This window comes from Oncorhynchus mykiss, chromosome 11 (assembly GCF_013265735.2).
Source record: "Oncorhynchus mykiss isolate Arlee chromosome 11, USDA_OmykA_1.1, whole genome shotgun sequence".
Lineage (NCBI taxonomy): Eukaryota > Metazoa > Chordata > Actinopteri > Salmoniformes > Salmonidae > Oncorhynchus > Oncorhynchus mykiss.
The window spans coordinates 81558460-81575738 of record NC_048575.1 but is presented as its reverse complement, the minus strand read 5'-3'; the positions used below and the strand labels follow the sequence as shown (position 1 = coordinate 81575738).

General features: G+C 42.1%; 1 protein-coding gene across 2 annotated transcripts; it reads left to right on the top strand.

Moving 5' to 3' along the window:
• The first annotated feature begins 4139 nt into the window (after window positions 1–4139).
• On the top strand, window positions 4140–16788 carry fsta (follistatin a). Of its 2 annotated transcripts, XM_036934621.1 has the most exons (6): window positions 4140–4362; window positions 5599–5790; window positions 6327–6545; window positions 6911–7135; window positions 11715–11945; window positions 15002–16788. In XM_036934621.1, the coding sequence occupies exons 1-6, from the start codon at window positions 4269–4271 to the stop codon at window positions 15091–15093; spliced, it is 1053 nt and encodes a 350-aa protein (XP_036790516.1). In that variant the 5' UTR covers window positions 4140–4268; the 3' UTR covers window positions 15094–16788.
• The last annotated feature ends 491 nt before the right edge of the window (window positions 16789–17279 follow it).

Sequence of the window (17279 nt, the reverse complement as noted above, 5' to 3'; positions counted from 1 at the left end):
TAAACAGGCCCAGGCCCTGAGGAGGAGAACTATCTGTCAGGCAAAGAGGTCATGTTGGCGTCGGTTCTGTGACATACAAGAATGGCTCCTGCTATTTGTAACTTATTTTGTAGATGTCTGTTGTAACAGTCAGTAAGACATGGGAGACAGTACTGTAGATGTCTGTTGTAACAGTCAGTAAGCCAAGGAAAACAGCAGATGTCTGTTGTCTGTTGTAACAGTCAGTAAGCCAAGGAAAACAGCAGATGTCTGTTGTCTGTTGTAACAGTCAGTAAGACATGGGAGACAGTACTGTAGATGTCTGTTGTAACAGTCAGTAAGCCAAGGGAGACATTAGATGCACCTGTGGGAGTGATCGTGGACAGTGAGATCGGAGATCTGCTCCAACTGTCTCACATGCTGACCACACCGCTCACGTCTCTTGCTCATGCTTTGCATAATACACATACATGTTATTCAATCGTTGCACCCACACCGCTCGCGCGCGCCAACGAGCGTCTGCGTTGCCAAGCAATAGAAGTCAGTTCTATTTGTGATGCTGAACGCGATGCAAGTCCTGCCTCTCTCATCTCCTCATTGGTTTATAGAAGCAGGTACCCAACGTGCCATCTCCTCATTGGTTATACCCACGTGGGGGATTGAAAAATGAACCGAGGTCGGTCAGTCGTGGTAATACCATGAAAGTTAGATGCTAATCGCCATATAAAGTCCAAAGAAGAAAATGCCTTGAAAGGAGGAGAGATGACTAGAAACGTTTCGGTTGACCGTTTTATGTGTGGATTAATTGTCGGAGTAAAGGACCTTGTGCATTTCAGGTAAAATAACAACGTAACATTTATATCCCGTGACAAATTACCTAGCAACTGCAAGCTAAATTACCAGCCAGACGCCTCAGGAGAACAGGCCATGAGACGAACCAGCCAGGCACCTCAAGAGAACAGGCCATGAGACGAACCAGCCAGGCACCTCAGGAAAACGGGCCATGAGATGGACAGACAGACGAACAATGACAGATGACACAGGGAACAGCTCGTCCTTGTCCATATCACACAAAAGAAAATGAAATGTATCATACTGTTTATCACACAATGAGATGTGGATGTGCCCATTTGCAGGACTATTTGCTTCACCAGACAAAGATTAAGCCGATAGTCCTGGACTAAACTGCTGACAGCCAGTTGAGAGAATGTTTTTGATTTAGTTGTGTTTGACATGTGCTCTCTGGGATTGTACAGCAGCAGTTTAGCTGTCATGCACTGAATTGTAGTACATGCAATGGGGTTTATTTTAATTAACCCATGAAATGCAATAACACTCTTAGTTGGGAACAAAAAAAACGTTTCTGAACAGAAGAAATCATGATTTATTCCACAGGGAAAATTGAATTGTAAGATTTGTTTAAATTATTTGTATTTTTTTCTTTCTTGAAATTTAACATGAAAGAGATCTCATTATGAGATACTTCGTTCTATACAATCACTTCCTGGTGGCTGTTTGGGGTACGTTTGTGTGGCGGCTCAAATTATAACACAAATCAAATCACAGTTGAAAATATACCTTTTGGTATAATTACAAAAATATTCTCAAAAAATATAATCAGAAATTCACGCAATACACAAGTGTAACGGATGTAGCTTAGTTAGCGGTGGTTCGCGCTAAACAGCGTTTCAATCGGTGACGTCACTTGCTCTGAGACCTTGAAGTAGTGGTTCCCCTTTGCTCTGCAAGGGCCGTGGGTTTTGTGGAGCGATGGGTAACGATGCTTCGTGGGTGACTGTTGTTGATGTGTGCAGAGGGTCCCTGGTTCGCGCCCGGGTATGGGCGAGGGAACGGTAATAAAGTTATACTGTTACTGGCACAATTTACATACAACTAGTCTGTAGGACTGACTAAAAAGGATTTTAGTGCTTGAGGTGATGACGCTGTTTTAACACCAGATGTCAGCATTGTATTGGGAACATCATCGCTATAGGCAACATGTAACAAAACAATACCACACCATACTGGATAGTCAAACCATCCCCATTACACAAACTCAAAGGCTTCCCCTTTGTTATGCTTCCTCAACGTGTATCTTAAGTAGTTTAGTGAACCCGGCTAATAAATTAAAAGATTTATTGTGAAAATAAGTTTGTTTTGTCAAAAGCACATTAGCCAAAAGTAGCTGATTTTGTGTTTTGAAAAGGATATGTGGATGTAATTTAACTCAAACCCTGGTCTTGTAGTCTACTTTATCTCAACAGATTTTAACATAATTTGATTCTGTTATTTTTGGTAAATTAATGCGATTCTGATTTCTTCACCAGCTTGAAAACATCCCACTGGGCACATATGTCAAGTTCAGAAGTTACGATTTATTTGGTTGAGTTTCCAACCAATGTGAATTCAACATCAAATCAACAAAACATTTCACCATGACATTGGATTTAGGTTAAAAGTTGGGTGAAAAAAAGACAACATCCCTACGTCCAATCAGGTTTCCAACCGTCCAATCAGGTTTCCACGTTGATTCAACGTCATCACTTGTTTGGTTGAAATGACATGGTAACAACGATGACTTGCCCAGTGGGTTATGTTATTAAATACTTAAATGTAGGCCTACCTGAATCGAACATATTTACTGCTTACTGTATAGGCAAAGTAAATATGATTTGCTGAAAAATGCATTTCGATGAGTCAATGTCAAGTATGCCAATAATTTAAATACCATAGATGTATTCAAATGACGAAATTAATACATTTTAAACCGTGTGCATAATGATTAAACATATTATTGTCCCTGAGTGAACTAGTCACGTTTTTCTAATTATTTATTTTATATTTTTATTAGTTTAAATGTGATTTTTTTTAAATCTGTAAATTAGTGTTTTGCCTGACAGTCCTAATATTCCGGATGCATGTCAACGCTTGACGCGTGTTTGGAGACGAGGGAGAATAGGCTATATTTCAAGAGGGGGGGTTGCTTTATTGCGTTATTTATCGGTGGTTTTCGGAAAAAGGCGTAGTTATTCGGTAGTTTTCGGGAAAAATCGTTGTTTTTGTCGGTGGGTTTCGGGAAAAAGCGTTGTTTTGTCGGTAGTTTTCGGAAAAAGACTTACTGGCTACAACATAGAGTCGTTACATAATTAGCGTCGTTACGAACATCCCTCGGTGCACTTGTCTTGACAAGCCAGTTGTATAACCAACAGGCTGCAGAAGAGGTTTTCCGTGATCCATGGACGATAGCTGATGTTCTAGCCTAGTCTAGCCTACATAGATAGTATTTAAATGTAATACTCTCCGTCACACTGAAGACTATTCAGAAACGGGGTTAGTTATATTTATCAGAAACTCAAAACAACTGCCTCATCTAATATTATCATCCCTTCCTGTATGTACTCTGAAATGTATTATTGGTAGGCAGCATGGACAGGTCATTCCAATAGACTAGTTAAAAGATGAACACGTTTATCTGCAGTTGTCGGGGAAAACAATATCCATGGTAACCCAGTCATCTGAAGTTGGGGAATTCCCGGCCCGTAGACTTGATATGCATTTTGCCTGTTTTATGTAGATGAAGTATTGATAGGTTACATATAGGTTATATTAATATTAGCGTGGCAATTATTTAACATTATAATTACAGTAGGTGTTATTACTATTATAATTAACCCTGTTGGTGTTAGTAGTGCTAGTTTCAGTAGGCCTAGTATAAATCGTTTATGGTTGCCGTAATAGCGGCCTATACTTTTATTTTGCCATCAAAGTAGGGATAAAATTGAATGTATTTAATTAATTGAGGTCACACTGAAATAAACCAGGTCATATACGTTAACAGCTGGTAGATGCTGGTCCTGCTAGTCTTCTTATTATTGCTCTGTGTCTTGTTGCTCCTCTATTGTTTAAAAAAAATATATATATATTATTGACTTAGAACACGAAAAAAAGCAAGTAATCTGCCATCAAGTGTACTTTTATGACACTATTTTTGGTCAGACAGAGAAAATTGCGACTATAGATGTCACCTGATTAGGATTGAAATTTTTCAAAAAAAATGTGGCGGGGGGGGGGGACATCCCTCTCTCCCTCTCCCCTCCCCCACGGACCAGAAGACCGCCTACCACAGATAGACGACCCGAGACCCCTTATAGATTTAAAAAGAGACGCTGCATTCTCAGACTGACATTCATTCAGCACTCACAGCCACCTTTTAAACAGATTTACTCTGTTCGCTTCGCTGCTAGTGTCAATACCCGATACCTTGTTCACTTCACTTCGTCTCCAGCACCATGCTCAGGATGCTACAGAAACTCCGTCTCCAGCCAGGGATGATTATATTATTGATATGGCTCTGTCATTTCATGGAAGATCAAAAAGTACAAGGTACATTATTATTATATTTTCCAAATCTTTTCGACCCCCCCTCCACCCCCCTCAACAACAAAAAAACTTTTACTGCAAAGTGTATCCTATTCTGTCTGCGTCTTGATGTGAATTGTAACGGTGTCAGAATTTCCAGTGTTGCAAACGTTTCAAAGAGAGTTCTACATTCTTTCCATTTGGTTTGAAATTGCTCACGATCAGATTGACTGTACTAAACAGGTGCCATTCGGGTCGTTTCAACGAGATGTTATTGCACGTTTTTTTTCTAGCCCACACGATCAAGGCACATGGAATGGCATTTTTAGATGGATTTCTTTCCCACTTGCTCTCCAAGTCTGTAATACAATACATTTTTGTTAGTTTCACGGATTGCCATATCACCAGTCCGCTACGGTCAATATGATGGGACGCAGCAGTGTGGTGTGGCTGTATACACAGTTAACTCAAACTGAGATAGAGTTGGAGACGGTGCATGGCAGAGAAAAATGCTTGAAATTTGTGAGCACATATTATTTGACCCATAGAATGTTGTTTATGTGCGTTGCAACCAACCCATTTCCGATCTATTTGTCATATGGAGATCGGTACTACCTTTATTATTGTTACATTGATAATGATTTTAATACAGTTTGCTGATAATGATGCTCAGAAATTACATAATGACAGAAAATGTCCCTTCATTTTCTGCCGCTGAAATTAACGTCAACAATATAAACCGTTTTAAATGCACCCTTAAACAAAAAAAAGTTACAAATTAGTCGTATTGGTTGGTGTCCATATGTGTATTTGGGCAACGTGTTGTTTTGGTAGCTATTCGTAAAATGCTGCTATGACAGGTCTCGTTGTGATCTGCGTCCACGGATGCGAATTGCTCAAATATATTTGGAACAGATTTTACACTACCATGCGTATAGTTCGAGCGTCAAAATTCATGAATGTCAAGAATAGCCTACAGTTGTTGTTCTGGACTGTTATAATCGGACACAGAATGGATTGGCAATATAACTAGATTGCTCCACTGTCTGCATTTTGAACATGGATAACTCAGTACTTTGTATACAGTTTTATCACACGGGCTCTCAGTATTGAACACTGGTGACGGGATAACCAAATATTTTCATTACGATGGAAAAAAAAAAGAAGAAAAAACCAGACACAACACTTGTCTGGGTCAGTAACTCAGCGCTTTGGCTTCAGACTTTAATACGACTGGGACGTTTTCATGTTTGTTTCCAGCTGGCAACTGCTGGTTACAGCAAGGGAAGAACGGGAGGTGTCAGGTGCTCTACGTGCCGGGGATGAGCCGAGAGGAGTGTTGTCGAAACGGGAGGCTGGGGACGTCATGGACCGAGGAGGATGTACCCAACAGCACCTTGTTCCGGTGGATGATCTTTAACGGCGGAGCTCCTAACTGCATACCCTGCAAAGGTTCAAGTTTTATTAGTCGTATGTATGGGATAGACATGTTATACAGTATACCCCGTCTAACAAAATATATGTATGGGATACACGCGTTATACAGTCTAACAAAATGCTTTCTTTCAGGTTCCTTTTCCACAATGCAACAACAATAAGAACTAATACAATGAACTAATATAATTTAAGAATAGGGAACATAAAGTACATGTCTCATAAAATATAATACACATTTTAGCATTAGTATAATACACGAAGGCACAATTTATAGTCCAATATTTACTCGTGTTTTGGGGAAGGGGGGATTGGCGGAAATTGTTTAAATGGAGGTGTATTTAGAAATCATAGAGTCTGGTAGCAACAGTTGTGACTTGTGTATAAAACAATGTTACAACTTAATTTATATTTAAGTGAAAACTCAATTAGAATAATTTGTCGACACGTTTAAAATTTATTGACCTCGTTGCGTCTAAACATTGTCTATTCTCCATAATTGTGTTTCATATCATTTAATAAACTTGATATATTGATATCTCTTCTAACTCCAGAAACGTGTGACAACGTGGACTGTGGACCCGGAAAGAGCTGCAAGATGAACCGGAGAAGTAAGCCGCGCTGCGTCTGCGCGCCAGACTGCTCCGACGTCACTTGGAAAGGACCTGTCTGCGGGTCGGATGGAAAGACATACAAAGACGAGTGCGCGTTGCTCAAGTCCAAATGTAAAGTCCATCTGGACCTGGATGTGCAGTACCAGGGCAAATGCAAAAGTAAGTTCACCGGGCAGGCAGACCCAATGCATTAAAATAATAATAATAATAACATCAGCTACTTATTCATATCCAATTCTTTGGAAACGTTTCCCATTATAATGGTCTTTTGACCAATCACATCAGATCTAATTGGTCAAAATACCAATTAGTGAAACAAAGATCAGAATTGGGCAGCCTGTCTAAAGGCAGCCAATGGGGATGCCTGTCTAAAGGCAACCAATGGGATTCAGTCTGATTGCATTTTATTGGATCACAGTGAGTAATGGTCGATTCACAGGTGTTTAATTAAGGGACATCTGGTTGGCTTGTTACTCTGCTGATATGAATCGCCATGTTAATTTGACTCCCTTTCGTTCTGACAGAGACCTGCCGTGACGTCTTGTGCCCGGGAAGCTCCACGTGCGTCGTGGACCAGACAAATAACGCGTACTGTGTGACCTGTAATCGGATCTGCCCTGAACAGACGTCACCGCAGCAGTTCCTGTGTGGCAACGACGGGATCATCTACACCAGCGCGTGCCATCTGAGGAGGGCGACATGTCTCCTGGGAACATCCATAGGAGTAGCATACCAGGGGAAATGCATCAGTAAGTAGTGTCTCCTGGGAACATCCATAGGAGTAGCATACCAGGGGAAATGCATCAGTAAGTAGTGTCTCCTGGGAACATGCATAGGAGTAGCATACCAAGGGGAAATGCATCAGTAAGTAGTGTCTCCTGGGAACATGCATAGGAGTAGCATACCAGGGGAAATGCATTAGTCAGTAGTGTCTCCTGGGAACATCCATAGGAGTAGCATACCAAGGGGAAATGCATCAGTCAGTAGTGTCTCCTGGGAACATCCATAGGAGTAGCACATCAAGGGGAAATGCATCAGTCAGTAGTGTCTCCTGGGAGCATCCATAGGAGTAGCATACCAGGGGAAATGCATCAGTAAGTAGTGTCTCCTGGGAGCATCCATAGGAGTAGCATACCAGGGGAAATGCATCAGTAAGTAGTGTCTCCTGGGAGCATCCATAGGAGTAGCATACCAGGGGAAATGCATCAGTCAGTAGTGTCTCCTGGGAGCATCCATAGGAGTAGCATACCAGGGGAAATGCATCAGTCAGTAGTGTCTCCTGGGAGCATCCATAGGAGTAGCATACCAGGGGAAATGCATCAGTCAGTAGTGTCTCCTGGGAGCATCCATAGGAGTAGCATCAGTCAGTAGTGTCTCCTGGGAACATCCATAGGAGTAGCGCACCAAGGGGAAATGCATTAGTCAGTAGTGTCTCCTGGGAGCATCCATAGGAGTAGCATCAGTCAGTAGTGTCTCCTGGGAGCATCCATAGGAGTAGCATACCAGGGGAAATGCATCAGTCAGTAGTGTCTCCTGGGAGCATCCATAGGAGTAGCATCAGTCAGTAGTGTCTCCTGGGAACATCCATAGGAGTAGCGCACCAAGGGGAAATGCATTAGTCAGTAGTGTCTCCTGGGAGCATCCATAGGAGTAGCATCAGTCAGTAGTGTCTCCTGGGAGCATCCATAGGAGTAGCATCAGTCAGTAGTGTCTCCTGGGAGCATCCATAGGAGTAGCATCAGTCAGTAGGCCTAAGCTTTTGAAGCAACAGTATATACAGTAATTCAGCTTAGTCAGCCTGTCCCCCCCCCAAAAAAACTTTAGCCCCTAACCTCTAGACACGTAACCATATGGTTTACACATGTCCAATTCTTTAAGGCTGCATTTACACAGGCAGTCAAATTCAGATATTTCACCACTAATTGGTCTTTTGACTGATCAGATCAGATCTTTTTGCCAATAATTGGGCAAAATATCAGAATTGGGCTGCCTGTGTAAATGCAGCATAAGAGATCCACACGTTTCTAACGGAAGGGGCTAGGGGTTATTTCTGGACATGGCCTACGTACTGTGGTCCCTCTTGGGACACTCAAATCCGTCCCAACTCACACTGTACACCAGGGGTTGGAACCGGTTCAGGGAACAGAACCAAATATGTTTTTTTTTAAAAATAGAACAGGTCTCGTTCCAGTTCCAACACTTACCTCTTATCATTTAAAAAACCCGTTGATGACTAAACTCATGAAAAGTTGTGCTCTTTGTATTTAAGCAATATGATTGGCTGTTCATCCACTACGACTCTAACGAATCACAACTTCTCGAGCGGTACAGAAGTTGATAGCTACGTTCACACAGCACACGCGAGCTGTCCAGAGCTGAAAGAAGCGTCCACCTATCTACTCGCGGAGCTTATTCATTTTAGGGAAAGAGATTTACAAAAGTAAACCAATAAGTGGACAGAGTAGCAATACGCTGGCTACTGTTGCTAGTCTGCTAATTGAAAGCTACAAAATACTCTTTATCATTAGTCTTGACTAACTTACTGTAGCCAGGTCCATATCGCTTTTGGAATGCAATTGTCTTATAAAGGGGCAGGGTCCTATTTTACAACGTTAAAATGAGTTACATTGCTAAATTATATTATATTATTTTTAATACACATCATAATAACCAAATGTAGCTTATTCACAGCTGAATACAGAAAGAAAGCCTGTCAACCTATAGTCTCTGCATGACCCCAATGCATTTAAAAACAGCACCATGTCTGACATCAAGACCCTGTCATGGCCCAGAGTTTTACCTGACCAGATCATGAGATCAGAAAAAAACTCCAGGCCCCAGAAAAGACATAAACCAACTTTTGAACCAGTTGTACCACCACTCCCCCCACTCCCCAGGGCTTCAATCCTCCTCCTGCATCCTCTCTCTCGCTATCTCCCAACCTGTTGTACCACCACTCCCCCCTCTCCCCAGGGCTTCAAGCCTCCTCCTGCACCCTCTCTCTCTATCTCCCAACCTGTTGTACCACCACTCCCCCCACTCCCCAGGGCTTCAATCCTCCTCCTGCATCCTCTCTCTCGCTATCTCCCAACCTGTTGTACCACCACTCCCCCCTCTCCCCAGGGCTTCAAGCCTCCTCCTGCACCCTCTCTCTCTATCTCCCAACCTGTTGTACCACCACTCCCCCCACTCCCCAGGGCTTCAATCCTCCTCCTGCATCCTCTCTCTCGCTATCTCCCAACCAGTTGTACCACCACTCCCCCCACTCCCCAGGGCTTCAATCCTCCTCCTGCATCCTCTCTCTCGCTATCTCCCAACCTGTTGTACCACCACTCCCCCCTCTCCCCAGGGCTTCAAGCCTCCTCCTGCACCCTCTCTCTCTATCTCCCAACCTGTTGTACCACCACTCCCCCCACTCCCCAGGGCTTCAATCCTCCTCCTGCATCCTCTCTCTCGCTATCTCCCAACCTGTTGTACCACCACTCCCCCCTCTCCCCAGGGCTTCAAGCCTCCTCCTGCACCCTCTCTCTCTATCTCCCAACCTGTTGTACCACCACTCCCCCCACTCCCCAGGGCTTCAATCCTCCTCCTGCATCCTCTCTCTCGCTATCTCCCAACCTGTTGTACCACCACTCCCCCCACTCCCCAGGGCTTCAATCCTCCTCCTGCATCCTCTCTCTCACTATCTCCCAACCTGTTGTACCACCACTCCCCAGGGCTTCAAGCCTCCTCCTGCACCCTCTCTCTCGCTATCTCCCAACCAGTTGTACCACCACTCCCCCCACTCCCCAGGGCTTCAAGCCACCTCCTGCATCCTCTCTCTCGCTATCTCCCAACCCTTAACATTTCTGTCGCATCTCGCGCCGTACACTTGTCCATCACACAATGTCAACAACTAGCTTGCCCGCTCTGGAGCTAAATGTAAAATAAAAAAATATATATCACAGGTTAAAAAAAAGGAACTGAAAGGAACGATTGAATCCGGTACTTTTATTTTGTTCTCACCAGAATTGTATTATGCTGGTCGGAACAGTGGAACAGAATGGGGAAAAAATAGTGGTTCTGTTCCGAAGGAAATAATTGGAAAATGATTTCAGTTCTTAACCATGCTGTACAGTACTTACAATATAGTCTGAATGTAGGCTTTACCATAGAAATGTAATCTATAGAAGGGATTTAGAGCCCCTAACCCTGGCAATCTGACTGGTAAACTCATCGGTATTCGTTCTAAACATTCTATTTCTATGGCCTGATTCTCTTTGCCAACATTCCACATAAATGGAGGTTCTCCAAGCAGAGCCATTGAAGCTGTGGATGTTCAGTGTACCTGGGTCTACTTTGTACTTGTTACTGTTTAGAATATGATGGACGTCTGATTGTTTCCTGAAGTTGGCAACATTACCCGCAACACAGCTGAGGACGTTTTTCCTCCCCACTACAATGATACTTGACCAAACGTGACCTAACATAGGACATGACTCACTACGACCCACTACGGTTACATGGTTATATTACTCAATACGATCCACTACGGTTACATGGTTATATGACTCACCACGACCCACTATGGTTACATGGAGATATGACTCACCACGACCCACTACGGTTACATTGTTATATGACTCAATACGACCCACTACGATCCACTACGGTTACACGGTGATATGACTCACCACGACCCACTACGGTTACATGGTGATATGACTCACCACGACCCACTACGGTTACATGGTTATATGACTCAATACGATCCACAACGGTTACATGGTGATATGACTCACCACGACCCACTACGGTTACATGGTTATATGACTCACGACGACCCACTACGATCCATTACGGTTACATGGTGATATGACTCACCACGACCCACTACGGTTACATGGTGATATGACTCACCACAACCCACTACGGTTACATGGTTATATGACTCAATACGACCCACTACGGTTACATGGTGATATGACTCACCACGACCCACTACGGTTACATGGTGAAATGATTCACCACGACCCACTACGGTTACATTGTTATATGACTCACGACGACCCACTACGATCCACTACGGTTACATGGTGATATGACTCACCACGACCCACTACGGTTACATGGTGATATGACTCACCACGACCCACTACATGGTGATATGACTCACCACGACCCACTACGGTTACATGGTTATATGACTCAATACGACCCACTACGGTTACATGGTGATATGACTCACCACGACCCACTACGGTTACATGGTGATATGCCAAGCAGCACCAACGAGGCGTCAGTCTGATAAGTTCCGTCTTTCTTCTCCTCTCCTCTCTCTGGCTCCAGAGGCCAAGTCGTGCGAGGACATCCAATGCAGTGTGGGAAAGAAGTGTCTGTGGGACGCCAGGATGAGCCGAGGCCGCTGCTCCCTCTGTGAGGAGGCGTGTCCAGAGAGCCGGATGGACGAGGCGGTGTGCGCCAGCGACAACACCACCTACCCCTCAGAGTGTGTTATGAAGCAGACTGCCTGCTCTCTGGGAACGCTCCTGGAGGTTAAGCATTCAGGATCTTGCAACTGTAAGTAATCACCACAGCAAAAGACAATTCCATGATCTTTCCCAACAATAATCCCTCCCTCGTCTCGTCTTGAGCCCCCGCCCCTGCAAACTCCTACACCGCCCCCCGCCCACCCCCCCACCCACCCGGCACAGCTCAGCACAGCTTAACGCATCTGAAAGGACTTGAGAATGGGAGAACTTGCATGATGTTGTCTGTGTTGCTGGCTTCTCTAACAAAAAATAACAAAAAAATCTGCAAAAACAAACGTAAAAGTTTTTAAAAATATATATCTACAGTGGGGAGAACAAGTATTTGATACACTGCTGATTTTGCAGGTTTTCCTACTTACAAAGCATGTAGAGGTCTGTAATTTTTTTATCATAGGGTACACTATGGTACACATAGGTACACAAAAATTCAGAAAATCACATTGTATGATTTTTAAGTAATTAATTTGCATTTTATTGCATGACATAAGTATTTGATACATCAGAAAAGCATAACTTAATATTAGGTACAGAAACCTTTGTTTGCAATTACAGAGATCTTAGGTTTCCTGTAGTTCTTGACCAGGTTTACACATACTGCAGCAGGGATTTTGGCCCACTCCTCCTTACAGACCTTCTCTAGATCCTTCAGGTTTCGGGGCTGTCGCTGGGCAATACGGACTTTCAGCTCCCTCCAAAGATTTTCTATTGGGTTCAGGTCTGGAGACCGGTTAGGCCACTCCAGGACCTTGAGATGCTTCTTACGGAGCCCTTCCTTAGTTTTGTTTTAGATTCCGTCTCTCACAGTTGAAGTGTACTTATGCTAAAAAATTACAGACCACTACATGCTTTGTAAGTAGAAAAACCTGCAAAATCGGCAGTGCATCAAATACTTGTTCTCTCCACTGTATATATCAACAGGTTAAGGACAGTTCAAAAGAGAACTACTCTTTTTTGGGGGGGAGAGGTCGAGATGCTAACTCCATGAAAATAACAAGAGACTAACTTTTACAATTAGAACAGTGAAATGTTCAGTATTTAACATCGAGTTTGTGGTCATAATCTCACTTCCGTGCAGTTTTTAATTTATTTTTATTGTCATAGTTTTAATTTTATTTTTCATCGAGACAGACAGATAATGGTAATATCTTTACAGCTTCGACATTCCATGGTCACATTGCTAATTTTATGTTAATAATGCATTATGTTTTTTATTTTGGGGTGTAATCAATCAATTCAAAATAGACTATGTCTGTAATGGTACACACCGCTCTGCTAACATGTAATATAGAGTCAGAATGACAACACACACCACTCTGCTAACATGTAATATAGAGTCAGAATGAAAACACACACCGCTCTGCTAACATGTAATATAGAGTCAGAATGACAACACACACCACTCTGCTAACATGTAATATAGAGTCAGAATGACAACACACACCACTCTGCTAACATTTAATATAGAGTCAGAATGACAACACACACCACTCTGCTAACATGTAATATAGAGTCAGAATGAAAACACACACAGCTCTGCTAACATGTAATATAGAGTCAGAATGACAACACACACCGCTCTGCTAACATGTAATATAGAGTCAGAATGACAACACACACCGCTCTGCTAACATGTAATATAGAGTCAGAATGACAACACACACCACTCTGCTAACATGTAATATAGAGTCAGAATGAAAACACACACCGCTCTGCTAACATGTAATATAGAGTCAGAATGACAACACACACCGCTCTGCTAACATGTAATATAGAGTCAGAATGACAACACACACCACTCTGCTAACATGTAATATAGAGTCAGAATGAAAACACACACCGCTCTGCTAACATGTAATATAGAGTCAGAATGACAACACACACAGCTCTGCTAACATGTAATATAGAGTCAGAATGACAACACACACCGCTCTGCTAACATGTAATATAGAGTCAGAATGAAAACACACACCACTCTGCTAACATGTAATATAGAGTCAGAATGACAACACACACCGCTCTGCTAACATGTAATATAGAGTCAGAATGACAACACACACCACTCTGCTAACATGTAATATAGAGTCAGAATGAAAACACACACCGCTCTGCTAACATGTAATATAGAGTCAGAATGAAAACACACACCACTCTGCTAACATGTAATATAGAGTCAGAATGACAACACACACCACTCTGCTAACATGTAATATAGAGTCAGAGTGGACATCTTCCACTAAACTACATGATTATATATGATGTTCGACTGACGACATTTCTTCCACTAAACTACATGATTATATGATGTTCGACTGACTACATTTCCTCCACTACACTACATGATTATATGATGTTCGACTGACTACTTTAATGTAAATGTGCCTTATTAAGGTACGTGTAGATTACAACTTCTTTTAAAGGACCTTTGCCATGATCACCTCATGAAAGAAGCATTTACCCTATAAGCAGAAGTAGCAGCTTGCAGAATTTTTTTTATCTTATTTCTCCTCAGTCACTTTCTTCTTGTAGAAAATTAACACGTGTTCTATCCATCTATCTGTACTGACTGCTGTGTGTGTTGAATGTAATGAATGTTGTCTATCAGAATATATGTATATATATAAAAACAAATCCCTTTTGGATTTGATGAGGTACTGCTCGTTTTGTATTGTTGTCTCTCTTGCCTTTTACATTTTCCAAAAATCAAAGCTCTGTGGTTGGCCTGGCTCATGTCCTGCTCGATAGGGGTTTCATAGGTCAAACTGCTGTGACCCCAGAGAAACACTCCGCCCAATGGCAGCCACTGTACTGTGTCTGAGACAAAAGGAGACTTTTAAAAAAAAAAAAAAGAAGAGAAAGCCATTGAATACCTCATACCCCTCGCCCCCCCCCCCCCCCCCCTCCTCCCTGCCAAGTCCCGTCTCTTCCCTGAAACATGCCAACACCACCACGCTTTCCTGTGGCTTTGTGCCGGGAGTGGGGGGCGGGGGGGGCGGGGCTTTTGAGAACCTTCACTGAATATTTTTCTGCTGCGTTGCTGTTGTGCTCTTTATTCATACACCAGCTATCATATATTCTCCCATCTAGCCATAACAGAAGACCGCGAGGAAGAGGAGGAGGAGCAAGAAGATCAGGACTACATGGTTCACATCCATCTGTCCCCCTTATTGGATGGATAGACTGTCTATCATATCCACCTGACCTCCTTCTTGGATGGATAGGCTGTCTATCATATCCGCATGCTCTCATTATTGGTTGGATAAGCTGTCTATCATATCCACATGCTCTCCTTATTGGTTGGATAATCTGTCTATCATATCCACATGCTCTCCTTATTGGTTGGATAATCTGTCTATCATATCCACATGCTCTCCTTATTGGTTGGATAAGCTGTCTATCATATCCACATGCTCTCCTTATTGGTTGGATAATCTGTCTATCATATCCACATGCTCTCCTTATTGGTTGGATAATCTGTCTATCATATCCACATGCTCTCCTTATTGGTTGGATAATCTGTCTATCATATCCACATGCTCTCCTTATTGGTTGGATAAGCTGTCTATCATATCCACATGCTCTCCTTATTGGTTGGATAATCTGTCTATCATATCCACATGCTCTCCTTATTGGTTGGATAAGCTGTCTATCATATCCACATGCTCTCCTTATTGGTTGGATAATCTGTCTATCATATCCACATGCTCTCCTTATTGGTTGGATAGGCTGTCTATCTACCTGCCTGGTCTCCACGAAGGGAACAGTCCTAGGGCCAGGTCTCATGTTGTCCATACTGTACAGTACATATGTATATGCTTATTTATACATATTGTTCAGTTCTGCTAGATGTTTTATTTATACTGTGTTTTGTGTTATTTTTTTAAAATAATTTATACATTTACAATGTTCAGGATTACTATGTACCATGTTATTGTTACCACTTGTTTCTATTGGTTTTGTTGTCCTGTTTATTTTTTTCCTTCCTTCCTTCATTTTTTATTTTTTATATATAATGAAGAAAGATATATTTCTCCAAAGAGAAGCAGTGTTATTTATTGAGTGAAGTTTCCGTCTCCATTCTGTAAGCTGTAGCGGACTCTCATGATTCCCTGTGCTGTACTAACCTACCTATGTCCTCACTGTTAGATATCTCTATCACAGATGTTTATCATTCACACATCAATGCATGCTTTAGCCTACGGTGTGTTTATTTATGGGGAGGAATCTTATCTGTCAATCATTTTATGTACAGAAATGTTTCTGCTTTTTTTGTTTTTTTGTCTAACCCATTATTATAACTTGCTAAAGGGACAGTTGTTGGGGGTCAAATCTATTTTAATTCCACGCGTTTTCAGGAAGTAAACCCAATTAAAAAATGTTCCTCATTGAAGAGAATTGGAATTTCAGTGTACTTCCTGAATGGAATGGAATTGAATTCCCACTTGGTTATGAATGCAGCCTTATTTACTCCCTACCCTACAATGTGTTTCCCCAATGGAGATGTCTGTCTAACCCAGGGGGGGGGGGGGGGGGGGGGGGGGCGGCAACACTTGATTTTTGTCACAAGATGTGCCATGAACATTTGTGTGCTGCCAACGTTGTGCTCCATGTAGCTCTTGCAGAGCTCACCTGACTAAAATGCTATACACATACACTGTAGTAATCCTCATCACTTTGCTTTTCTCATACTGCCGTTGTTTTTCTCAGAACACATTTTCATTTTTAACAAATCACAAGAGAAATACAAAATTCTGTTATAAGTATATAGTTATTTTTTTTAAATGTAAATGTCATGTGTACATACAGAAAGTCTGATGGTATTTGTACAGATATGAAGAGTAAAACAATAAAAAACGTTTTTTTTTTAATCCTTACATGTTTGTTGTTTCTGACTCGTAAAGGAGACTGAAATCTCACTGTCTTTGATATACAAAACGTATTAGATATTTTAAAAATCACTGACACCAAAACACCAAAAAAGTATTTCACCAAAGAATTCAACACTGTGATATGCAATATAAATTGATCCATATCTTGGGCCCTTAAGAAATTACATTGACTACAAGCCCTATGAAATGTGTCTCCATAGATGTATTGAGTAACAATAATGCTGTTTAAGGCAGAATGATCTCAAGTAGGAGTGCTGATCTGAGATCAGTCTATAATGTTAAATCATAACTAATATGATCATATGGACTGATCCTAGATCAGCACTCCTACCTAATCTGATACATGTGCCTAGATCAAACTTACGTTGAGACGCTTTGTTGTTTATATTATACTAAGAGGTGTGTCTGTAAGAGGTTGGTCCTAGCTAGCAAATTCATGGGGTTGGTCCTAGCTAGCAAATTCATGGGGTTGGTCC